The sequence below is a fragment of the Podarcis raffonei genome, chromosome 4, assembly GCF_027172205.1.
Source record: "Podarcis raffonei isolate rPodRaf1 chromosome 4, rPodRaf1.pri, whole genome shotgun sequence".
NCBI classification, from domain to species: Eukaryota; Metazoa; Chordata; class Lepidosauria; order Squamata; family Lacertidae; genus Podarcis; species Podarcis raffonei.
This window is the reverse complement of record NC_070605.1, coordinates 75,533,839-75,559,248: the sequence shown is the minus strand read 5'-3', so window position 1 is coordinate 75,559,248 and position 25,410 is coordinate 75,533,839. Positions and strand designations below refer to the sequence as shown.

Genomic DNA, 25,410 nt, shown 5'->3' with positions numbered 1-25,410 from the left:
CTGTTCTGTATTGGCACAGTGTCAGCGCCGGAAGCTGTCATGGAGACATGATGTGCATTTTTGCTGTCACATTGTTTTATGCTACCAAGTGCATTCATTGCCTTAAGTTGTGCTTTTAGTTTTGTGACTTGCAGCTTTCACTCCTAGTAGCAGTATAATATACTGAAGCAGCACCTTGGCTGTGATTTTTAGGCTAATAGCCACAGAGTTCTATAGATATAGTTCCCCTGGCAAATACGGTACATTTTTTAAGATACCTTATGCTTCCCCAGAATGTTGGGCGGGTGGGGATTTCTCCAGACTTTGCCCGAATCTTGGAGCTATCAAGCTGTTCCCCAAATGTCTCCAAAGCTAGGGCAACAGGGGTGTCCCCCTCCCACCGCAACTCAGAGCTGGGAGGGAGGATAGATCACCCCATTGGTTGTGTTGACCTTGAAGGTTTTCAAGTACTTCCAAGAGCCTAGTCCACATTACATTAGTTGTGCATAGGCCATATTACATCACCTGCAAACTCCACCAATCTCTATATGCTTCCCCCTGTAAATTCAGGTTTACTTGATCTGGAGATAATCCAACAAGTTGGGGAAAGTGGAACTCCAAACCTCTCAACTTCAAAGACTATTTGTTTTGGTGTTTTGGTGTGACTGTATCAATTGTCACTTTCTGCTACTCCCCTTTCCGTGTCCATTACTTCCTTAGTGCTTTCATTTCATTTCCAACCATGCTGTAACTATTTAATATGTACTTCTTCTGATCCCTCAGATTTGTCCCCAAACCAGAAAACTGCCCAAGCAAACCACACTAAATATTTCTGCCACAGATATTGTGCAGCAATCTGAAAAGTGTGTGTTGAGAATGCACAACTGCATTCATTTCTTTTCCAGCCAACGCACTCCTGAACCAGAGAGTGTAGCTTTATATGTATGGGTGTATATTATTTTGATCCCTCAGATTTGCACAGATCCAGAAAACTGCAAAAGTATGTGCTGAGAATTTGCAATTATCTTACTGTGTGCAGTTCAGCACTTCCTGACTGGGCGTTTTTGGGGGGTGGGGGGGTATTGGTGTTGGTGGTGGGGGAAGCAAATGCAAGCTCAGCTATCTGTCTGCATACCCTGTCAGGGCTATCCACACTGTGTAATCAGCAATTTAGAAAGTGGGGAGTAACACAAAAGGGAAGAAGTACTGGTATGAATTTGAATGGAAAAAGTAGATTAACAGATAAATACTGTTCATATGTGTCTGGTGGTGCTGGGGGGATGCTTATGCCCAAAAGAGAAGGAAATACATTTTAAAAACAGAACGCACACAACTTCCCCCAAAATGTGTGAAACCTTTTCCTCAGAGTTAGGTTATCTCCACTTTTCACAAGGTGCCGTATTTGGAATGTAAATAACCACAGCATTTACTTCTAAGGAAATCTGCACTGCAGCATTGCAGATATATTTGCAGCTCGTCTTTGGCGGGGTGAAGGCAGCATGTGGTATTTAATTTATTGATCAGGGCATTGATGTTTTACGAAGTGCATTTTGGCACTTTTCAACAACATATTCAGGGAGAGCTGGAGATGATTTACCCTGTAAAACTTTAAGCTATCCAAAGAATACACATATAAAAATATTTGCAAAAAGGCAAGGAATGGTACTCAATGAGAGTTAATTGTAACTGGAGCCAACTCCCTCCTGCAATATAGGGATAATAATGCTGCCCTACTTTTAGAGAGGACGATCACACTGAGATAATGTGTGTGGAGCACTTAGAATGCTTGAAGTGTGGTTTTAAATGCTAAGTAAGCATCAAGTAGTCTGCACTGGTGCTTATTGCTTCTGTTCATTATATTAAAGCACAATGGAAACTCATTTGAATAAATGGTGTTTGAAATCATATTCACATTGCCCTCCTGAAAATGGCCATTTCCCCTTGATATAACAGACTACAAGTCATCCGTTCAGCTTGCCAGGTTGACTGATCATGGAACATTGCTCCATGCCATATCAGGGAATTTTCCACACAATTAGAATCATACCACACGGGGCACCTTACCTGGCATGCGCATATGAAGGTAGCCCAGCAGCCCACTTCCTGTTGCAGAGTACTTAATGTGATCAAGTAGTTTTGCAGGAGAGAAGTGTTGGGTGAGGGAGGTTTTTTAGCCCTTCGCAGGCCAGCTGCTTTTCCCTGAACACCCCACCCCCCAAATACTTGTACCACAGGTTTATTTTGCGGACATGAGTCTGGAATCATGCAGTGGTAAAAGCAAATTGGGTGGGTGACCAATATGGCAAGAATTAAATAACCCCCTTTCCCACAGTTCTTTGCTGCAGAGCTGGCCTTTTTGGGCTTCTGTTACACATGACTGTTGCCTGCCTTGCTTGCAATTTTGCCCTAAGCCTGTTATGGGTTAGGTTTAGGTTTGTTTCATTTATCATTGTGCAGTCAGGGTTTATGCAGTGTTTCTGGTGTATTTTAGCTTACAGGCCTCCTGCAATGTCGAGTCCCTTCAGAATGGATGGGGAATATATATATAGGGGGAATGGGCTTACTACAGAGTTGTTGGCAGACAACATTCACGCTGCTTTCTTCCAGCTAAATGTCAGGAGTAAGCGCCTGGATAATATATGCTCCAGTACACAAGTTAGGGAACACTTAACTTATCAAGAGCAAGGAACTGAAATGGATTACTCCACGGGCAAAGTGTACAGAATCCTTTTGTTGGTTTCACTCCCAAACAAAGTCTAGCCAGAGTCCCAAGGCAAATTGCAAAACTTGGGTTCTGGGATGAAACTGAGAAGTGACTTCTTAATGCTTTGGTTTTGAATACAAGTCAGATTCTCTGTGAATCTAACTTTTTGAAGACTGAGAACTCAGTTTAGGATTGAAACATGGGGCAGGGATGCCAGACACTTGTTCAGTGATGGGCCACTCCTTCAGCCATGTACCATAAGGCATTTAAAGCACATGCTTATTTGCTTAATAAAAAATTGTATTTTCTTTAAGTTGGGTATAGGAGTCCTAACATAATCACTGCATATGCTGGCTTTAAGGGCGAGAGGGGAAGCAAATTCATGACAACAAATGAATTGCTTTCTGTAATGTGATGCTTGGTTGTTAAGTGATCTGGACAGTTCTTGAACTTTGCAATTTCCACATGTATTATATATACATATGTACATACATATAAAATAAAGGTGCCCAGTTTCCTAAAGATCAGAAATATGTTTTGTAGCTTTCACTGAAATGGGAGAGTAGACTTCGATATACTCATATTTTTTCCTTTCCCCTTTTTAAAATTGGTGCATGTCACGTGACCCTCATGTGCTCAAGAGATTTCACTTCCTTCTTAGAGCAACTCATCCAGAAATGTCTGTGGAAAGGATTTCCTACAATACTTTAGCTAGTGTTTAAGGCTGCCACAGGAAGCCTCTTGTTGTTTGCAGATACTGACTTCCAGGAGCAATACTTTAGGAGCTGGAAAGGGCTCTTGATTTAAAAGTAATCACATCATTGAATTCCTTGTCAAACTGAGGAATGGCTTGGCAGCTTCAAAAGTACTTTTTGTTTCTTCTTAAATTCATTAATTGGATCAAATGTTTATCAACCCGAGGGAGCACTTCCCAGTACCAACAAAGAAGTGTTGAAATTGCACCCTTTTGATACTTTTGGCGTAGGCTAGCTTGTAAGTGGCATTCTAAAAAGCTGATATTTTTACATTATTTTCATGAAGTTCAACAGATGAGCATTACCAGGAGATCCCTTTTCTTATTTTTCAGGTTCTGTGATCATTCAGCCTGGGAGGAACAGCGGTGTGTCACCCGTGGAAAACAAATTAAGGCAACATGGATATCTCGATTCTACAGTTATATTGAACAAGTACAGAATTTGGTACTAGTTATCCTAGGATTTTTAGCTTTTCATTGGAAACCTAGAAAGGTAAGCTTCTAGTTTTTAAGTTTGTGGCAAAACTGAAATAAAAAAACATTATGTTTGGGCAATTTCTGGTGATATCTCAGTAGGTGTATGTGTATTGAGCAGAGATTTTCAGTCAGTGTGAGGCTGCAGGGAAGTTCTGCAAATGTCTGCAGAGATGAGAGTGTCTTTCACCCTACCATATCTAGCAGTCACAAAAAAGCTGCATTTGTTGGATTCACATAATTTATATAGGTTGCACTTTTTAAAGCACAGAATATACCCTTTGTTTTAGTAACAGCTATCATAATAGGATATTTTAGAGATTCAAAAAGATGCATTTAAGACAAGCATTTGTGATAGAAAATGAACTGCTTATATCCAAAACTAGGTCTGTGGGTTGGATGTTCCCTATCACTGAGGTGCTGTTGACTACAGTTCTTGTTTTTGGTTTTAACTGAATCCTGGGGCACACTCCAAATACACATGGTGTGAAAGTTAATTTGAACATGACTGGCAAGTATATTATGCGAAGTAAATGTGCACCCTAGAAAATGCCCCAGAATCCTCTGTGACGCTTGGCATTCCGTGACTGTCAAGCAGGGGTCTGTGTGGAAAATGTTTTCTATAAATGGAAAGTTTGCAAACCAGTTGCTTGCTATTTTAAAAGACCTGGGCCATTAAGCTTCCTACAGCTTTCCCTTTCCATTTTGTTCCTTTTGTGGTTTAAGTTAAGCAGATGCTAGAAATGGATGGTGCTTCGGAACACAAGGAAATGAAGTCATTGTGGTACGAAGTAAAACAAGCCCTCTTGACTATACATTGGCCCAGTTCAAATGATAATTCAAAGCTATGAAGCCTTGAATGAGTGTTAGGGCCAAGCATGCCTCATTTATCCAGAATGTAGGTCAGGCAGCAAGATACTGTATTCTCTCCCCAGCCCTCATGTGGAATCCTGAAGAAGTGAAACGGAGGCATGATGGAATTCCTGGGTCAGGCAGGAAAACTGAAGACAGCAAGCATGAGACAGCCCACCAAATGGTTTCTTGGTGACTGGAATAAGGATTTCTGCTTCAGCTAGCAAAGTTCTAGCGGAAGTAGGAACTGAAGTGGAGTCTTTAAAATGACATTTGAACCGCTGCAACCAGCTGGGACCTCTACTTCAGCAGGAAGGTGTCCAAAGAAATGGGAACCAGGGGTATTGAAGGAAAAGCAGGGAAATCAGACCCTGGAATCTGACTGACAGCATGAGTGATTCAGCAGAAGCGCCGTATTTTTCCGTCTATAAGACGCCCCCATGTATAAGACGCCCCCTATTTTTTGGGGACCCAGATTTAAGAAAATGGGGGGAGATGTATCCGTGTATAAGACGCCCCCTAATTCTTGACATTATTTTTTAAAGGAAAAAACCTAGTCTTATACACTGAAAAATACAGTAATTTCAGGCAAAGTGGATCTGTGCAACTGGAACCATATTTTTGCTGCAAGCCTAGAGGTTTTTAGACCCTTTTGGACAAAAGCTTCATAGCAGATAGCAAAGCTGCCATTCCTCATTTCCTATCCTTGATATGAGAACACTTTGTGTGGTCCACCCTGATAGGATTATTATTATTTGGTACATAACTCTTCTTCTGGTTTGATTAGAGCAAGACTTGAATAGATTGTGGAAAGCTGTACCCAGTGCATTTGACTGACAACATCATCTCAGTTGAGATGACCGACTTATTTAGCTGCTTTTTCCATCAGGTCTCAAGCACCCTCCATGCAAAGTGAACCAAACAGGAGCCATTTTTAAAAAACCATATCAATAGTATTGGTGTGGAACGTCTCCCAGGCTCATCACCTACTAGACAGGGTCTAGCCAGCCTGGTACACAACCCTACCTGGAGAAGTCAGAGATTGAACCTGGGACAGTATGCATTACATGGTCTATAGACAGTTGCTCTAGGCATATCCTTTTTGTGGTCCATCTCTCAACTCTAGGAATCAACCCTTTATCATTTTAACCCTTCCTTTTCCCAATTGCATTGCCTTTTTATCCATCCACCCCCCCCCATTGCAGCAGGGGAAGGGAATATGTAACTCTTTCCCTCACACCACAATTCCATTGAAAACCACCCCTTCTAACATTGGGAATGGGGGAAAAGAGTGACTGCTTTTGACTACACAATGCTATTTTGATTCCAGAAGTCTGGAAGCAGAGTCACTAGCTTGCTTCTGGAACAGCAATGACCAGTTGCTTACTAAATCATCCACACCTGGAAGTACCCTTTGACCCAAGTTTCCAGTTCATTCTCCTTTCTCTGTAACTTCTTTCACTACCGTCACTTCTTTTATGGAGTAAACTTGGTGACAAGGGATGGGATTGCTGGATGTGCTGTGCATCTGCACCCCAGTCACTGCTTACTGAAGGCTTTTCTCAGCCTCCTCCACCCCTCCTGCTGCCTTGTACCATGAGTAAACAGGCTTGCTGGCAGGAGAAACTGAGTTAATAAGATAATAAACTGATGTCAGGTGAATGTAGTAGGTTTGACAAGGAGGGCAGCTATATGTTTAGTGTCACAGAAGGGAGAACAGCTCTTTGTGAGTGTTGGTTGGTTGTTTGAAAGCAGAGGTGTTTATAGGCTGGTGTGGTGCTGGATATGAGAGCAATCCTTAGCCTCTGAGTCACAGGAAAAAGGGCATAGTGTGTTCTACTTAGATCATGGGATTTGAAATCTGAGTATCTTTTTACTAAGTAAAAACCCTGAATGTCTAAAAATACCACGATAGTTTGTTTTATAAGGCATGGCCAGGATAACATGTCCCAAGTCCTAGAAGGAATAAAGAAGAAAAGCATAGTCTTTAAAAGTTGGACTGCTGCAGTTTTCTATATATAACTGGAATGAACTGGGTTTGAGGGGTAGTTTTATAAATATGGATGCAAAGACGTATTTCGCTTCTTGGCAGTGTTAACCTCTCAAGTTGAGCAAGAGACTCTTTATGCTGTGTGTGTGTGTGTGTGTGTGTGTGTGTGTGTGTATAAAGGTGGGCCACATTCGCTTCTAAGCAACCTTCCAAGGGCCACATGCCAGTGGTGGTCAAAAGTGGGCGGAGCAACAGATGTGAATTTTGCCTTTGTACAGGAGGCTAGCTCCTACACATACACTTAGTACCCTCTATCCAGACAAGCTGGAGGTGTCTGAGGACACATTCCAGCCAGGCAAAAACAGGTTGAGAAGCATAAACAGTGAAGGGTGTGACCTGGGAGAGTTCCAAGGGCCAGGTACAGAGAGGCCTGGGGGCCACATTTGGTCCCTGGTGCTGAGGTTCCCCATCCCCAGTCATGGCTGCCATGACTTAAACCTTAATCTGAGCTACAGAAATGCAACACTTCCTTGAAGAATGAGACTGGTCTATTTTAAAACAGCTTGGCTTCCTTTAAGATTTCTACAAAATATTTCTGCATACCTGGATTCTGTGAATTCCCCTGAAAGTTACCCCTGAGTAGTAACTTTTAATTCTGGTGGTTAAAAACAAATGCACGGCTGGAAAGTTGCACAAAAGAACAAAGCACCTTAAATGTTCTTTAATTACCATGTCTTTGTTCACATTTAAAATACATTTCCGTTTTAAAAGCTAGCCATTCCAATAGTTGTTTCTTCTTCTTCTTCTTCTTCTTCTTCTTCTTCTTCTTCTTCTTCTTCTTCTTCTTCCTCCTCCTCCTCCTCTTCTCCTCCTCCTCCTCCTCTTCTCCTCCTCCTCCTCCTCCTCCTATTTATTTAAAATCTCCATCCATCTGGTGAGAATAACTCATATTCTGGATTTATGCTGGAGTGAAAGCATCTCATTTGCCAAGGAGGCAATTTGTTATGGTGGGAAATCGTTCTGTTGTGATAGTGGTGTAAGCAAAATATTTTATTCTGGGCAAATAGTTTATAATAGTATTAATTAGAACAGAGATACCCAAACTATGTGCCAGAGCACAACAGTGTGCCAGGAGAAAACTACTATTGTGCAGAAAAGACTAAAAATCCATTACTGGATCCATTCCCGTCACTTGACACACAAGTGGCCTCTTTGACGTGAAGTGCCTTCCATCAGCCAGGGAAATAGTTCAGAATGGTGGGAACTCATGGTATAATTCAGAAACCTCATCCTGAAGGGAATGCTATATTTTATGAACATTTATTATGGTTACTTCTTACACTTTGTGCCTTTAAAAAAACAAAAAACAGAATGGCTCTAAATTAGTCCTCTTCTAAATGCATATAATTGAATCTCTTTGCAAACCCCAATTTCACACCTGATGCTATAACGGCAGTTAAGCTCACAGCGATAAAGGCATGTGATATGATTGGAAGACTAAATAGACATGTGTATTTAAAAATCAATATCAATTTTGAATTCTCAGACTCAGTAATTCATTGTGGGGTTTTTTTTCCAGATGGGAAAATAAAGCTGCCTTTAAGAAATGCAAAATACCATGCTCTCACCCAAGAAAACAACAGCCCGCTGTAAGTAAAAAGATGTTTGGTGTAAAATGTCACACACATTATGAAAATTTAATACAATAGGGAGCTTCTTGTAAGCTGAATCATAACTCGGAATTCAAGTGGATGAGACTTGGAGTTTTAATCACATTTAAATCTTGTAAATCTTTGTTGAAATTGTTTTGTTTTTGTGTGAGGAAAAATACTTTTTAGAGATTACAACTTGCTCAACTTGGTGACCTCCAGATGGTGTTTTGACCATAACTTCCATCAGCTACAGCAAATATGACCAACGTCAGAGACGGTGGGAGCTGTGATCCAAAACTTCTGAGGGCCAACATATTGGTCAACGCTGCTTCAGGGTGTGGCTCACCCAACACAATATTGATTCCTTCCATAGGGATGATCAAACACATGAATGGATACTGAGACAGACATTTTGATCCGTAGGCCACCATTGGTCTTGCTTGGATGTGACACCATGGTTCACCATTAACAAATATGAGCCTAGGGCTGACACGCTCCTTCCTCTATCTCTTCTGGTGCAGCCACAAAGAGGAGTTTGGAATATTTTACATATGTTTTTGATTAACCACAGCTTGGCATAGCATCCAATCCCAAACAAATGTGTGGTTAATCTTTAAAGGGAAAGGGACCCCTGATCATTAGGTCCAGTCGTGGACGACTCTGGGGTTGCGGCGTTCATCTCGCTTTATTGGCCAAGAGAGCTGGCGTGCAGCTTCCGGGTCATGTGGCCAGCATGACTAAGCCGCTTCTGGCAAACCAGAGCAGCACACGGAAACGCCGTTTACCTTCCCGCCGGAGCGGTACCTATTTATCTACTTGCACTTTGATGTGCTTTCGAACTGCTAGGTTGACAGGAGCAGGGACCGAGCAACGGGAGCTCACCCCGTCACGGGGATTTGAACTGCCGACCTTCTGATTGGCAAGTCCTAGGTTCAATGGTTTAATACACAGCGCCACCTGTGTCCCTATTGATTAATCTTTACTATTGTTTAAATAAGCCAGCTTGAAAACATAGTTTATTCATTTGGCTCGTTTCAACAAACGCTAAAGATAAACCATCATGTAAGGGTTGGACGGTACACTAAACTGTGGTTAATCTAAAAGGGAGGTGGAAGCTTCTGATCTTCCTAAAGCTGTGGCAGAAGAATGGAGCATTTGAGTTTGAGGCTCATTGTTAGTATAAAACATGGTCTGAACATAGTCAATGTGTGTGACACCACCTGCTTGTCTGGGGCAAAACCATGTAGTACTTTGTGCAAATTCTTTGACTGCAGGTGAGAATCAAGACTCTTACTAAGTGGGTTTTTCATTGACATAGGCAGCTTTCGGTTATGTAGATTAGACCATAGCCCTCTTCTGACATTTCAGCCTGGACACATAAGGGGAAAACACCTATGGAGGGATCATAAGGGGGGAGAAGGTGAGTGGCACCAGACATGTCTGCTCCACCCTCAACCTTCATGTTTTTAGGGTAAAGGTCCAAAGCAGGCTTGTGTGTTTTTCTGAATGTGCTTGCAGGCCTCCTCATAACTGTGAACCCAGAGAAACTATTATCATTTTGAAAGCATCTAAAATATATGGTGAGGTCTGCTGAAGCAAATGGTCTCCTGTTAAAATGGTAAATTAATTCTTCTTTAATGCTACCATTAAAATCATTTGAGCCTTTGCTGTTAAAATCAGCATTTAAACAAACCTAGTTTGGAACCTATTTCAGATTGTGTTTTGTTTTCATTCTGCCTTAGCCTGCTGTCATAAGGGCTGCAAGTGAAGACGACACTCTATTTTGGTCCTTCATCAAGGCTTTGCTGTGATCAAACAGTGAAAAGAGGCGTCTTCCCCATGACAACATGTCAGCAAAAGATATCAGCCCCCGCCATGGTGCAAAATCCCGCACTGTGCAGCGGGCCTCAACTATTGATGTCACGACTGACATGTTAGATTTGTCTCTGGCAGGTTAGTATCTTTTCTTCCTACCTGTGTCCTCATGGTTGTATTGAATTCTTAATTTGTCTTGCTTTTCTGTTTGAAATTCTAGTTTTTTAGACAGTTCCCCCCCCCTTCACCCAGTGCTGGTAATGAAAAGATTAATTTGGGAACACACACTGTTTGTTATATTTGTATTTTTTCCCCATGTTATAAGCAGCGGGCACGATACAAGGACAGTGGGGAGGATAGTAGATTTGGGAGCAGTATAAAGAAGAGAAGTGAGTGGAAGTGAGAGCTGGACCATAAAGAAGGCTGATCGCCGAAGAATTGATGCTTTTGAATTGTGGTGCTGGAGGAGATTCTTGAGAGTCCTATGGACTGCAAGAAGATCAAACCTATCCATTCTTAAGGAAATCAGCCCTGAGTGCTCACTGGAAGGACAGATCGTGAAGCTGAGGCTCCAATACTTTGGCCACCTCATGAGAAGAGAAGACTCCTTGGAAAAGACCATGATGTTGGGAAAGATGGAGGGCAGAAGGAGAAGGGGATGACAGAGGACTAGATGGTTGGATAGTGTTCTTGAAGCTACCAGCATGAGTTTGACCAAGCTGCAGGAGGCAGTGGAAGACAGGAGTGCTTGGCGTGCTCTGGTCCATGGGGTCACGAAGAGTCGGACATGACTAAACGACTAAACAACAACAACATAAATAAGAGACAGAAAAGCGTTAAAGAGACAGAAAAAAGACACCAGTCAACAATGAATTTATGTCGTTATAAACTTTTGTACCATTGTCAGTTCTTCCCATAGCATTGCCTTAAAATTTTTGAATGAACAATTTTGCATCAGAACCTGTAGATTGGTCCTTCATCCAGATAATTACTTCATGCATGACCAAATGCTTTTATATGCTTAATATGATCTTTGACCATTTTTCTTTGAACACTGTTAGGCCTTTAATTTTCTCATTCATTCTGGAAGTGCTTTGAAAAGTAAGTGTGTGTGTGTGTGTGTGTGTGTGTGTGTGTGAGAGAGAGAGAGAGAGAGAGAGAGAGAGAGAGAGAGAGCGTGTTTACCTACTATTTGAGATACATAAGATTGAAGTTCTAGGTGAACTATTTACATAGTTATTTGAATAAGTGTTTACTTTTTACTTTATTTACCCCTAAATTGTCCTTGCTTCCTTATGGGAGTGTAAGACTATTTTAAAAGGAGCAAATTGACTTAATCTATATATCTTTATAAGCTTATGCTAGTCTTTGTACTTTGCAGGTAATAGCCAAGATCCGGATGAGCCAATCTTAGAATTCAGTTTAGGTGAGTAGTTCCGTTGTCTGGAGAGGTCAATTTCTGGTTCGCACGGAGAAGCCGTTTTCAAGGGAGCCCAGTGACCGAAGCCCGCAGCTGTATTGAGGCAGCACTGGGTGTTGACATTTTGCGCCCCTAACCATTTTGTGTCCGGGGCAACTGCCCCGTGGCCCTTTCCCACACTGTGCCACTGAGGCAGACAAGTGAAAAATGGGCTTCCCTTCCCCTTTATACTTTGCATATATTTGTGTGACATGGTGTGTAAGCCGTATTGTTTCTTTCCTATAGCTTGCAGCGAGCTCCTTACCCCATCGCTAGATAGAAAGCCAAATAGTTTTGTAGCAGTGAGTGTAACTACACCACCTCAGGCATTCTGGACAAAGCATGCTCAGACAGAGATTATTGAGGTAAGTAATACTACGTTACCCGCTGCGCCAGCCAAAGCACAACCAGTTAATCTTAGCTGATACCAAGTTATCCAAACATAACTTTTTCTCTCCTTTTTTTTTTAATTGCAGGGAACAAGCAACCCTATCTTTCTAAGCAGTATTGCCTTTTTTCAAGACTCTCTTATTAACCAGATGACACAAATAAAACTTTCTGTATATGATGTTAAAGATAGATCTCAGGGAACTGTAAGTCCGATTCACCAAATGTCTTCTCTGTCATTCATGTTCAGTGTAAACAAAATGTTGCATATGCCTTTGGTCTGAGGTACACTGCCTGTTCTCCCCCTTGGAGGCCAGCACTAACGGTGTAATCCTAACCTTATCTACTCAGAAGTAAGTCCTGTTGAATTCTGTGGGGCTTACTCCTGGCTAAATGGAGTTAGGATTGCTTTCTTAGTGCTAGGGTCAGGAACCTGAGGCCTGAGGGCCAAATCCAGCCCTCTCCGTCCAGCCCTCAGGAGTGTCTGCAGGCCATGCCTCTCCTCCACATCACATCCGTCACTGGCCCTGCTTTTAGGCCTCCTTCATGTGCTTTTGCTTGGCTGGAATGTGTCCTTGAACTGTGACAAATCCTCTTGCCTGGATTGAGGATGGAGAGAGGGGTTTGTGTAGACATTTTAGCGAGGCTAAAACATAGGCCACTGTACAAAGTAAGAGCCATATCTGTTGCCCCACCCACTATTTTGCCCCTGGCTCCGCCCACCACAGGTATGTAGTGCCTGGAAAGTTGCCTATGAAGGAATTTGGCCCTTAGGTTGGAAAAGGTCCCCACCCCACAACGCCTTAGGAGATGGTATTAAATGAGCATTCTAAACATGTGCTTGAAGATGCTCATTTTGGGCGACATCCAATGATTCCCTTCCTCTGATGGAGAGTGGGAATCTGTGGATCCAACTGATTAAAAATAACCATGCTTGTAGTCTCTCTCTCTCTCTCTCTCTCTCTCTCTCTCTCTCTCTCTCTCTCTCACACACACACACACACACACACACACTGCCAAATTGTAGTTTATAAAACTAGCCAAGGCTTGGTGTGATGTCTGAATTGATAAAATATGGTATGTATGTAATCGTCTAGCAAAGCATAATCCCAAAGCCCTGCTTTTGACATTGCAGCCATTGTTCTGTCTCTGAAGACTGTTGAATCCTAGAGACAGAAGTGAACTTATGAACCTGAATACTGCACTGATAGAAAATGAAGGCAGACAAGCCACTCTGAATTTGTGATTTGAGTCTTGCAGGCTTTGGAAAGTCAAGCTATCATTCTGAAGTATTGCTAGTGCATTCTATATTCTGGCACGATGTCAGTACTGAGCCAGAGAAAGTGAGAGGCTTTGGTTTCAGACATCACCTTGAAGCCATAGGAATGAGCTTTGTAAATAGAAATTAGAAACGTAATTAGGATTAAAATGTCCTCTTCATTGACAATACTTGTCTTTTCCAGATGTATCTATTGGGTTCTGTGATGTTCACTGTAAAGCAGCTACTTAAGGAAAGGAACCATAGGTTGCATTTAACACTAAGGTTTGTGCTCCATTTTTGTTCATTTGAAAAGAATCAGGCTTCCACATCTGTGTGTACTATTGGAAAACTAGGCCATTTAACTGCACGATTGATGCTGTTTAAACTGGGGTCCTTTATTGCACCCCAGTTCAGAAAGTGAAGTGTCCAAGCTTTTAGGGCTATGAATGCTCAATGAGACCTTTTTTAATTTTGTGTTGTAATGAAATAAATATTGGAACTTCAAAGTTTCCTCTTATCTCGAGTGACTGTAAGACAATTTAATGTTCAGCACAAATCTTGCACAGGGCAGAGACTTTCTGGTAATTCTTGTTAGTAGAACTTTGGTAAAGTAGAATATTTGTTTTATGATTTTCCCCACCCAGCATAAAAACAGAGACTTGAACACCAACTAATAACCTCAGGAGTCTTTTTCATGTGTTACTTGTGTGATGGGGCAACCATTGATATAAAGTATTATTTTTAATCTTCTAAAACCTCATTCTTCACAGTTGTATGTGTTCCAAGCCTGCAGTTTAATAAGTTCTGTGTGTTTTTGTGTTTTGTTTACACTTAGAAATGAAAGCCAATTTCAGGGCATGTCAGAAAAGCTAATTTAAATGTGTATCAGTAAGCCAGCTCCCAGATTCTGAAGGAATATAAAGATGTAAATGCAAAACATTGGTAACGATTCTGTTTGGCAGAGCTTTCATAGATCACAATGACAAGGAAATTGCATCTGGCAAAGTCAATTACATACATGCATATAAGTTTTCAGAAGTGTCCTTCTGCACTTCAACATCAACATCAGATTTATTTTTTTGAATTTTGGCTTAGGCCTTTGGCTTAATGCCAAAGCAGATGCAACTGCATTTGCTAGTATCCCTTCTCCATTACATGTCTCTCCTGTTTTCCCCTTCTCTTCCCGCTTTGTTGCCTGCCCTGTATTTGAAATGCGTACTGTAAACTCCTTGGGACAGGGACCTGTGCGTTTTGCTTCTGTAAGGCCTGTAAAGCACTACAAAACTAGTACTATAAGCTCCAAGGGCTGAGAGGATGATTTTACCCAACCTTGGATCGCAAGAGGTTACAAAATACCCAAGGCTACACATATCCATGCATTTAGCATCTTTCTTATATTTTAATATTTTTATATAGCAGGTCAAGTGTTGGATCCTGATCTTTTAGTTTGAGTCTCCGTTTATGTAGCTAGAAAGAGTTAACGACAGAGGAAGCTGTAAGAATTGGGGTCTATAGCCAGATGGCATAGTATGTGCAACAGCAACCAATCAATAGTCCTAGCTGATGGATCGCAGCAATGATGTGTGTGTTGCAGATCTGCTGAAAGTGATCGTGTTGGTAACATTACAGTCATAGGATGGCAAGTGGAAGAAAAAACAGACCAAAGGCCTCCAGTTACCAGGTCTCCTGACACCATCAATGGAAGGGTGAGTGAATATCTTGCCCTCCTTCTCAAGACAATGCTGGAAATAAAAGATGTGATTGATGATCTCCTCACCACGTTCTTTTACACTTTCCCCAACCACCCTCAAGGACAATTCACACTGTGTTGCTGTTCTTTTAACCCATGGGGCTGTTCAGACCTTACTTGGATGCAAGCTTTCAGGGGGCAAGCATACTGTACATAGCACAGCAACCAGTCTGATGACTGCAGTAGTTGTGCCACTATAACATCAGGATGTATATCTGTGATTTTATTCCATGCTGATCGGTATCTCATTGCGGAACGATAATTTCAGAAATGCGTGCCTTGTCATCAATTTTTATTTTTCTCAAAATAAGCGGTGATCCCCTGTCAAGATCACCTGTCAAGACTAGAGAGAGAGAGTCCATGAATTCCACTGGGTATTATAAAAGATTAGCACACTGACAGGTGGCAGAATATACACAAATATAGCTCAGTGTTTCTTTATGCTGTAGTGTCATGGTATTGACGGAGTACGAAGGGGAGGAGGAGAGACGAGCAGAGGAAGGGGGGCAGGAAGAGCCAGTGCAGGAAGGGGAGGAAAGCCAGGAGGAGGAAAGGCTCTCAGATGCTGGAGCAGAGCCTCAACTCAGAACAGGAAGTTCTGGCACTGACAGCGATGCTGTGCCAGTTCCATCTGCTCAGGAACGGAGAGGGTTAAAGCGGACAGGGCAGAGACATCAGTTGAGAATGCCGTGCCTCTTCTGCTGGAAAAGGGACGGACGTAAATGACTCCAGGAATCTGACTCACAGGATTTGGACGTGTAATTATGTGTGCTGCTTGTACATATGTAAAATAAAGGCTGTATCTATGTGTCTCTGAGTGAGCAGAAGCATTTCTTGCGAAGAGTATTCTCAAGCCATCACACGTAGCTACGTGTAAAACATCCCTGAATGCTACACATTTATCTGATACAAGATCTTGTTGAAAATGTCTCAGAAGTAAACAGTCCTCTATAGCTCAGTACATTTTATAAAAAAAAAAATCAGTGATGAAGCATTGCATTTTATGTATTAATACTATTCTCATTTTCTTCAGACTGTGCTGTCAGTTGATGAAAGTTTAACAGAATCTTTAGGAATCCGATCCAAATATGCTTCATTACGGAAAGACGTGTTGTTAAAATCCGGTAAGTACCTACCTGTGCTGCTCATTGATACTTCCGGATCCCATATAGCTCAGTGTTCCAGCAAATGACTTCCTAATCTTCAAATGTATGCTGAGTCACAGTCTTGACTGCACTAAAGAAATTGGGTGTATCTGCATTTGTTTTAACTGATGTGTCATCTTGACGACATGCATGTAAGTAGATGGGGACAGGGGTGCACTGCTGGCCTGAGTTTAAGAGCCTAAGAACATAAGATGAGCCTTCTGGGTCAAACCAATGGCCTGTCTGGTGCAGCATCCTGTTCTCACAGTGGCGAACCCAGAGGCCAGTGGGAAACCTGCAAGCAGGACCCAAGCGCAAGAGCCCTCTCCCCTCCTATGATTTCTAGCAACTGGTATTCAGAAGCCTTAGAGACTTTGGTTGCAATTTCTGATCATTTGTATTAGACTAATATAGTGTTTAGTGCCATTGTTATTGGCCATCGTGTTGTGTTATTTTGTTCAGCTCCAACTGAGCAGAGCAGAGCAATCATGGCTGGTAGCCATCAATTGCCCTCTCTGGCATGAATTGCTTAATCTTCTTTTAAAGCCATCTAGATAGGTGGCCATCACTGCCTTAATATCTTCCAACATTCAGCTGCATTGGATGTCTATGAATTCCAGTGTTACGAGAAAGAGAAAACATTTTCTCGATCCACTATGCCATGAATAATTTTATGAACTTCTGCCATGTCGCCTCGTACAAGCCTTTTCCCTAAGCTAAATAGCCCAACATCTCTCCTTATAAGGGAATTGCTCTGTCCTTTATCATTTTGGATGCCCTTTCCTGAACCTTTCCAAACTCTACAATATCTTTTTTGAGATGAGGCAACCAGAACTGTCCTTTCTTCATGATCCCTTGCAGTGAATTCTTCACCGCTGCTGCACACTGGGTTGAAATTTTCATAAAACGATAGATAGATGATAGATAGATAGATAGATAGATAGATAGATATAAGCAAGCAGTACTAGCAGAGTTGCAGCATAAAGTTTTTGATGCAAAATGTCTTGCAAGGTTTCCCCCCAAAAAACATCACTGGAAGCAAAAGTTAGTTTTCAGGGGCAACAGTTGATATGCTGTGTGATCCAGAGAAAGCGTATTTGTGTGTCGCTTAAGTGCTTCTGCATGCACAGGGAGACATGCCTTTTTTTTGCTCACAGTTGCAGTGCCATGTGCTGTATGAAACACGTCTCTGGAAGGGCTTCTGTTAGAAGCACATGGCAGCCCACATTCACAAAGAGCTGCAGGAGGAGGAAGGGAAGTCCTTAGAGCAGCCTTCCCTAAACTGGTTTTGGACTACAATGCCCATTAGTCCCAGTTAGCAGGTCAGTAGTTGAGGCTTATGGGAGTTGCAGTCCAAAGCATTTGGAGGGCACCAGACTAGGGAAGGCTGCCCTAGCGAATGCACATAAACCTTTGGATCTCGGCCACCGTTGTATCACTGGCTGAAGACAGAGGCAGCTCACAGCACTGGGAAGACACTTCCAACTCTCTTCTAGAAAGATATATCCACAGCTGTTTCTGTCGTAACCAGCAGATAGAATGCTGATAAATCTTTTTGTGCCTCTCCCTGCTTGTTTTGTTTCCCAGCCATAGGAGGAGGCAAACTGCCCTGCAGCCCAGCTGCCTAAGATAGGCGGAGGGTTGTGCTGTGAGCTCCCTTTCCATATCACATCTGCCTTCAGTCATGTTTCATCAGCTGGGGATGTACTTGTAAGAATGATGCAACAAAATAATTGTGTGTGTGTGTGTCCGTATACATACTCCATTGAGACTCTTTCCATATAACTTCGTCATGTGAACTCATTCTGAGTGGCTTGCTGCAGAGTGGCAAACTAAACAGAATTGCTTATTTTTCAGTGTTTGTTGGACACAGAGCATTACTCATCCAGACGCTTATCTAGCATCATCTATGCTATTGCTCATAAAGGCTTCCTTTCACCAATATCTATGATTATGGTAGCACTCTCCTTGGACATCAGTGCTGGGAAGCTAAGACACCACCTGGAAATGAACAGCCACACAATTTATGTGATTGTGTGCAGGAGAAAAGTCCAGACCACGTCACATGGATGAGGCTTGGATTGTGGGATCAGGATTGCCTGCAAAAGTGTGGTCCCGATAAAGCTCATTATGAAGCTGTTGGGCATCTGCGTTGTAACCCAAATATACATGTCTATGACTAGTCTAAGGGACGTGGGTGGCACTGTGGGTTAAACCACAGAGCCTAGGACTTGCCGATCAGAAGGTCGGCGGTTCGAATCCCCGCGACGGGGTGAGCTCCCGTTGCTCGGTCCCTGCTTCTGCCAACCTAGCAGTTCGAAAGCACGTCAAAGTGCAAGTAGATAAATAGGAACCGCTCCGGCGGGAAGGTAAACGGCGTTTTCCGTGCGCTGCTCTGGTTCACCAGAAGCGGCTTAGTCATGCTGGCCACATGACCCCACTGTACACCGGCTCCCTCGGCCAATAAAGCGAGATGAGCGCCGCAACCCCAGAGTTGGCCACGACTGGACCTAATGGTCAGGGGTCCCTTTACTTTACCTTTATGACTAGTCTAACATTTTAAATTTGACCAAACTTCGGGAGGCAGTGGAAGACAGAAGTGCCTGGCGTGCTCTGGTCCATGGGGTCACGAAGAGTTGGACACAACTAAACGACTAAACAACAACAAAAACACATTTTTTAAATAAAAAAACCGCAGTATATGGAAAAGTGATTCAAGAATTCATCAGACCTCAATTTCTGCTTTTGCTGTGGTTGTTTGAATATGTGCACTGGGTGGGGGTGGGGAGTTAACTAAGTGTAATGCTGTTACATTAATCTTTTGTATGTTTTGGTGTAATAGGCCATTTGTGATCTCTGAGCCTCTTAACAACTTTGGTGTTAGAGGAATGGAGTTTATATTATCTGATAGCAAATTATGTCTTTTAACATTTTAGTGTTTGGAGGGGCCATTTGTCGGATGTATCGCTTCCCCACCACTGATGGGAACCACCTTCGGATCTTGGAGCAAATGGCAGAGAGTGTGCTCTCCCTACACATTCCCAGGCAGTTTGTGAAGCTGCTACTTGAGGAAGATGCTGCCAGGTAAATCCCACCAGCACCACAAGAGCAGTCCCTAGAAAAATGTTTTTGAAGTTATTAAGAAAATAATATATTGTATGCAGCTTCGTTGTAAATGCCTGCCCCCACAGCTCTGCATTTCTGACCCACTCTCCTGACCTGCCTTGCAAAATCTTTTGAAGGAGTATTGCTAGGAACGTCAAAGTCCCAGTGGCACAGACCCATTTTATGACCTTGCAAATTTAGGCTGATTTTCCGAAAATCAACGACAAATTCTGGTTTTGGCTGCCTGAACTGTCATGGATTGTTTTCAGCCTAGTTAACGGTTAGGATGTGATTCCCTTCTGTCTTCCTGTGACTGAAAGATGTTACCAGCTGAACTGAAACAGGGCTTTGTCAGTTTATACTATCAGATAACTTTTAGATAGATAATGATAATCTGGCTAGCTCAGGTGGAGTCAGGACTCAGGATAAACCGAGTATGCCATGAGAAGTGCTGCTGTTGCTATTACATTATTCAGCCGCAGTTCTATAAAAAGCCAACCTCAAGCTTTGAGGTAAATCTTTAATGAGAACTGGTTCCCATGGCCTTTTACTGTTTTGAAGCTCCTGGCGTTACACAGCCTAGTTGAAAAGTTATTTTAAAGGTGATGAAATATTATTATATTTGAAACTCTGATTTCTGCATACATCATCTGCCCATGTTGCTTGGCTAGTACTGTGGTTTGTTGGACCTCAATTCATTTAGAGGTCACTGGCTACTTGACTCCTTTTGTGGTAGCTTTGTATTGGGTTAGGAAACTAAATTAGGGCAATGGCAATGGCAATTAGGAGGCATCTACACTAAAAATATATGTAAAGCTCAATGAAAGGTATCACAGGAAACTCTTTGGACACATCAGTTTTCACTGATTTGAAGAGAAGCAAATATTGCTGATAAAAACATACTTGTGGGTTTGTGTCCAGCTTAATCCTATAGTCAGTCATAGTCACTGCTCTGTATCGGCCAAGAAACATTTCCCGCTGTTCTCCCATACCTCTCCCTAAGTTGATTGGTAATAATTTTTAGCTTGTTCACTGTTGTTACCTGAGCCTTATTTGGACGTTCAGGTCTCTCACATGATTAGAAATGTGTGAGGGAGAGGAGGGAATACACTGTCCCTGCCCCTGAATCATATCCCCTGGCTCTCCATGTGCCCCCCATTTGATAAACTAAATTGATTCTAAATTGCATGTGGAACTTCAATAAGAACAGCAGGCTCCCTGCTGTAGATGTTCGCCTTCCAACCCAAGCAGGATGCTGGGTCAGGATGGACACAGGTGTCGCTGGGAACATTGAGCATTACTCTGCTCTCCTTCTTATTGTGTATGGAAGAGAAGGCCTGAATAGCGCACTTTTCCATGAGTTTTGGGCAAGTATCTTTGAAATATTTCTTTTTAAGACTTGGGAAGGGCTGTGTTTCTGTGAACATGGCAGAGAAGCAAACCCTCCTGGCAGTGGGTTGGGAAAAGAGAAGAGTGGCACAGTCTGGGAATAAGGTTTTGGGAGTGGCCCATGGCTCCTCAAGCCCCAAACCTGCTTATGTTTCAGCAGCAGTTTTTAAAGTAGGTGACTGCACCATGGTGGCGGCTTCTTTCTCCATCCATCCTGCTCTTCTCTCTAGTCAAATGTTATGCCTGTGTATGAAATCCAGCAGTATTTGGGCATATCTAGTGTGCAGGGTGGAAAGGTACAGACACATTTCCTAATTATGCATAGTGGAACATTTTGGGGTGGGTGGGAAGTCGGGCTTAGTCCGCTGGGCTTTGTAGAAAAAAGGATGGCTTTGGATACTAGTAATGATCAGTGGTCCTAATTCTTCAGTCGTGAAGGGTTATGCATGGACAACATACTGACATTTGCGTCTTTTGATTCCGAGTAACACAGATGTATTGAAAACATTTCTCAAATCTTACTCTGCATGTGACATTTCAAAAAGGCTTAAATGAGTTCATTGGCATCACAAGCCAAAGAGGAATGAGAAGAAACAGGATTTGCAGAGGAGGGAAATGACTCAGGGAGGGTTGCTGAGTTTGATGGAACCACATGAGTGAGAAGTGATCTCTTCCAGTGCTTGACACAGAGCCAGTCACTCTCGTTTTCACCCCTCCAAAGAATGTGTCACTTAAAATAGCAAACTCTCAATTGATTTAGTTTCCACAGGCAGAGTGCCATCAGATGGCTAGGTTTTAGGCAGGCCTGTGGGGAGCTTGTCTGAGGCCCAGGATGTGGGTCTTGTTAGAATAAAGTTATAAACTGAAACAAAAAAGCAGTCAGTCCCTGGCAGGGTCTAGCTCCCTTCCCCCAGCCCTTTGGCCAGCTTATTCCTCCAAGGCCTGGGGCAAGTGTATCTGGCTGCCTGCCCCCTTGCACAGGCCTGGTTTCAGGGTCCCTCCAATTCTCTTTCCTTTCCCCTTTAAAAAGGGAAAACCTCTCCTCCTGCCATTTTCAGAATAGCAAAATATGCTCACATGGCTGCTATAGGTACCTCTGCAGGGCAAGTTAGGTTGTCGGTCTGGCCTGTGTTCCAGGCCACATTTGATGGCATGCAAGTAATGTCTAGTTCTACCCATTGCTGTGCTCAGTAATGATGCTGAGCTGTGGCTATGGTGCACATGAAAATATTGTCCTGTTGCAATGCTTCAATTTTAGCGCATGTGCCACAGAAGTGAGGCCAATCCAGCTGGCAAACCAAACGGAATGCTTTTTGATGATATAATAATCACACAAGCATCAACACTGCATGTTTCCTGTTTCTGGGATCAAACTTAGATGCATTTGTAGAATCAGGGTTTTGTGCTTCTTCCCAAATGTGGGGACACCTGTGTGGTTAGCCTCCATGAAGTCACACAAGAGATGGCACAATGCACCAAATGCATTAGAATGAACCTGTAGTTTTGTCTGGTTTAAGGCAAGTATAAGCATTGGCTGTAGTCTTTTGTGCAGATTGTATATTGTTCTGTATGACTGTCAGGTGCAACAGTGACACAACATCTTTTTTAAAAAAACAAACAAAGGAAACCAGCCCAAACTTGACGAATGTCTCAAAATGGCACTGATGTGCTGGAGGAAGGAGCAAGTAATAGATATGGTGGAAGGCAGATTTTGCTTTTTGTTGGTCATACAACCAAATTAATAGCATCTCCCTGTCTTTTGGGGTGTTTTTGTATAGGGTTTGTGAACTTGAAGAACTGGGAGAGCTGTCCCCTTGTTGGGAAAGTCTTCGTCGGCAAATAGTTACTCAGTACCAAACGATCATTCTAACGTACCAGGAAAACCTCACAAATCTTCACCAGTACAAAGGTAACTGACAGAATGCATGTTTGGAACTATGTTTGTATGGTTATTTTTAAAACACCTGATGTAATGTATGATTCAGCTGTTCTCTAGAGAAAAACGGTTAAACTGTGGGCACATCCTATTTGCATCACAGATGTAGTGCCTGGGCGTGGAGCATTGGCACTAAAAAAGTTCTGTTTCACTCTCCTTTCCACCTCCATCTGTGCCCAGACACATGTGTGGGTGACTGGGTAGGACATAAGGAAGTGCATGCAGGACCAGCCCTAGCACTAGGCAGAGGGAGACAACCACCTCAGGTGGCAGATGCTAGGCGGAAGAAGCAGTTCCTGGCTCTGCCTTCTGAGCATCCCCAATTCTTCCCCTCATCTCCTTCTTCCCTTATTTACTTTGCTTCAGAGCATACTATCCTCTCACCGGAGCTGGGGTTTAACTGATAGTCCACTAAGCTTCTGTATGTGAAATGGGGAAAGGATGCTCTCTTATCCTTCCCTTCAGAAAGAAAAACATGTTGGGCATTTTCCCTGCAACCCCATCCAGCCCATCCTTCTCTGTTCAGTGCAAGCAACTGGAGGGAAGGCTAGCTTTTCCATTCCCTGAATGTGCATCCGTTTATACCTTGCCTTTTGATGCAAACGCCAAGGCAGCTCACAAGGAACAGTAAATTTCAAACAACTGGAAAGTGACACCAAAACCACAAGGGAAAACAATGACAGCCGATGAAAGCAGCAGCAGAAAACCATTGACAGGATCCTGATTACCATTAAAAGCACAGAAGAACAGCAAGGACTTTGCCCGGAGCCTAATAAAAATATGAGGTGTGCCCATCTGCGTACGTAGATGGAGGAAGAAAGAAAACAGGGCTTTGAAGGTGCCTACTGGGATTCTCCACCTGTGGTGCAAGTGGATTGTGTACCTTTAACTTTCCTTACCTCTGTTGTTTATCTGGGTTTTTGACTTCAGAATTCCATTCTTTAAAGACAAAACTAAAAGCTTGCCACTTATTGTCCAACCACACCATCCTAAGTTTCCATGATTCTTTGGCGCAAGCCAGGTGCCTTAAATATGCAGTTAAATGTGGTTTAAATGTATGGTGTGGATGTTGCCGTGTGGTGGGACTAGCATCTATTTAAACAAAAGACTTATTCAGTTGCATGGGGGGGGGGGAAAGATGGAGTTCACTTTTAACAGCAAAAGTGAGGGGTGCTGAACATTCCCAACATTTCACTGCATACCCTCCATCATTTTCAAAGAGGCCCTTTAGGAAATTTCATTGCCAGTACAAACTTCATGCTGCAGTTTTTGTACTGCAATTTGCCAACAAATTTGTCTTAGTGGTTGCATTTTTATGGACTCAGCATGCAGAAATCATCTTCTTTATATCCTCAGGTCCATCGTTCAAAGCAAGTAGCCTGAAAGCTGACAAAAAGCTGGAATTTGTGCCCACAAATTTACACATACAGCGAATGAGAGTCCAAGATGATGCAGGATCAGGTATTTTTTTCTTGCTCATATATCCTGTAGGTTCTATTCATTCTCTCTCTCTCTCTCTCTCTCTCTCTCTCTCTCTCTCTCTCTCTCTCTCTCTGTGTGTGTGTGTGTGTGTTTGTGTTTTCCCAATCCTTCTCAGAGATGCTGGGGTTTGAGCTTGCAACTTTTTCATGCAACTTATGTGCTCTACTATTGAGTTATAGCTTTCATTTTTTTGAAAAAAGGAAGTTTCTAGCCCTCCTCCAGAAAAAGTTATGAAGTGAAATGTGCGGGTACTTCAAAGCATTACTGTGAAATGAGCCAGCCTGGTTGCTCCTGCTTGCCTGTGTTTTTAGCCAACTAGTGAAACCAGAGCTTTGATAAGTGAATTGTTTAGACACCAGGCATTGGAATCCCTGGGTTCCTAAGGGGCTGCTCTTTCCCCCTCCTCTTTAGTCTACTTCTCCTGCTTTTGCCTTATTTTCTAGTCCTCGGATTCTCCATAGTTTGCCCTTCCATTTCCCCCCCTAGCAATCAGGATGCATCTTTCCTGTGTTGGGTTCGTCTGAGATCAGGTAGTCTCTAGAAGTTATTTTCTGCAAATACTACTACATACTCAGCGCGAGTGGATTTTAAAGACCCCTCTCTTCCAATAAAATGGCAACTGCAAAGTATGAAAATTTGCAGAGACTCTAAGGAATGTCTACTGCTCTGCAATAGTTAAAGGCTGAACCCAGGCACTCATTAGGAATGCACTGTTTTGTTAACTTACAGAACAGTTATATACTTGTTTATTCAGAAGTAAGTCTGTGTTTAATAGGGCTTACACCCAGGCAAGTGGTTTAGCGGTGGCACTGGGCAAAAGTAGGGGTTTTGTGCCTTTGGCAGCTGTATGGCAGGCAGAAACTCAACAAGGTTACTCCTTTCCTAGTACAGAAATACGATTACAGGAAAAGCTTCAACGTGACAGCACTTTCTCTAATTTGTGTTATGCTGTGCCGTCCATGGCAGCCATTTTGTTACTGGTACCCCACAGCACTCTCTCAGAAATGGAAATGTGCCCACTGGTCTAAAAAGCTTGGCAACCCCCAGATATATTAGGTGCTTTGCAAATTACATTCTTATAGTACAAAGGCTTGCAGTCCAAGTCTGGATGGTGAGTATTCTCCTTTAAACATCTCCTCCTCACTTTTGGTTTTGTTTAGATCAGAACTATGATATTGTAACTATAGGAGCACCAGCAGCTCACTGTCAAGGCTTTAAGTCTGGGGGCCTGCGGAAAAAGCTGCACAAATTTGAAGATGCCAAGAAACAGTAAGTA

General features: G+C 42.7%; 1 protein-coding gene across 15 annotated transcripts in view; it reads left to right on the top strand.

Moving 5' to 3' along the window:
* The window catches only part of INPP4A (inositol polyphosphate-4-phosphatase type I A), a 106,187-nt gene that overhangs the window by 42,805 nt on the left and 37,972 nt on the right, over positions 1 to 25,410 (top strand). For all 15 annotated transcript variants that reach the window (XM_053384138.1, XM_053384134.1, XM_053384140.1 and 12 more), the window contains exons 2-14: positions 3,771 to 3,930; positions 8,333 to 8,402; positions 10,148 to 10,358; positions 11,602 to 11,646; positions 11,926 to 12,044; positions 12,156 to 12,272; positions 13,530 to 13,609; positions 14,922 to 15,033; positions 16,111 to 16,201; positions 19,159 to 19,306; positions 22,495 to 22,625; positions 24,009 to 24,113; positions 25,295 to 25,403. In XM_053384138.1, the coding sequence (XP_053240113.1) occupies positions 10,253 to 10,358; positions 11,602 to 11,646; positions 11,926 to 12,044; positions 12,156 to 12,272; positions 13,530 to 13,609; positions 14,922 to 15,033; positions 16,111 to 16,201; positions 19,159 to 19,306; positions 22,495 to 22,625; positions 24,009 to 24,113; positions 25,295 to 25,403 (1,163 nt within the window). In that variant the 5' untranslated portion in view covers positions 3,771 to 3,930; positions 8,333 to 8,402; positions 10,148 to 10,252. The remainder of the gene's footprint in view (positions 1 to 3,770; positions 3,931 to 8,332; positions 8,403 to 10,147; positions 10,359 to 11,601; positions 11,647 to 11,925; positions 12,045 to 12,155; positions 12,273 to 13,529; positions 13,610 to 14,921; positions 15,034 to 16,110; positions 16,202 to 19,158; positions 19,307 to 22,494; positions 22,626 to 24,008; positions 24,114 to 25,294; positions 25,404 to 25,410) is intronic.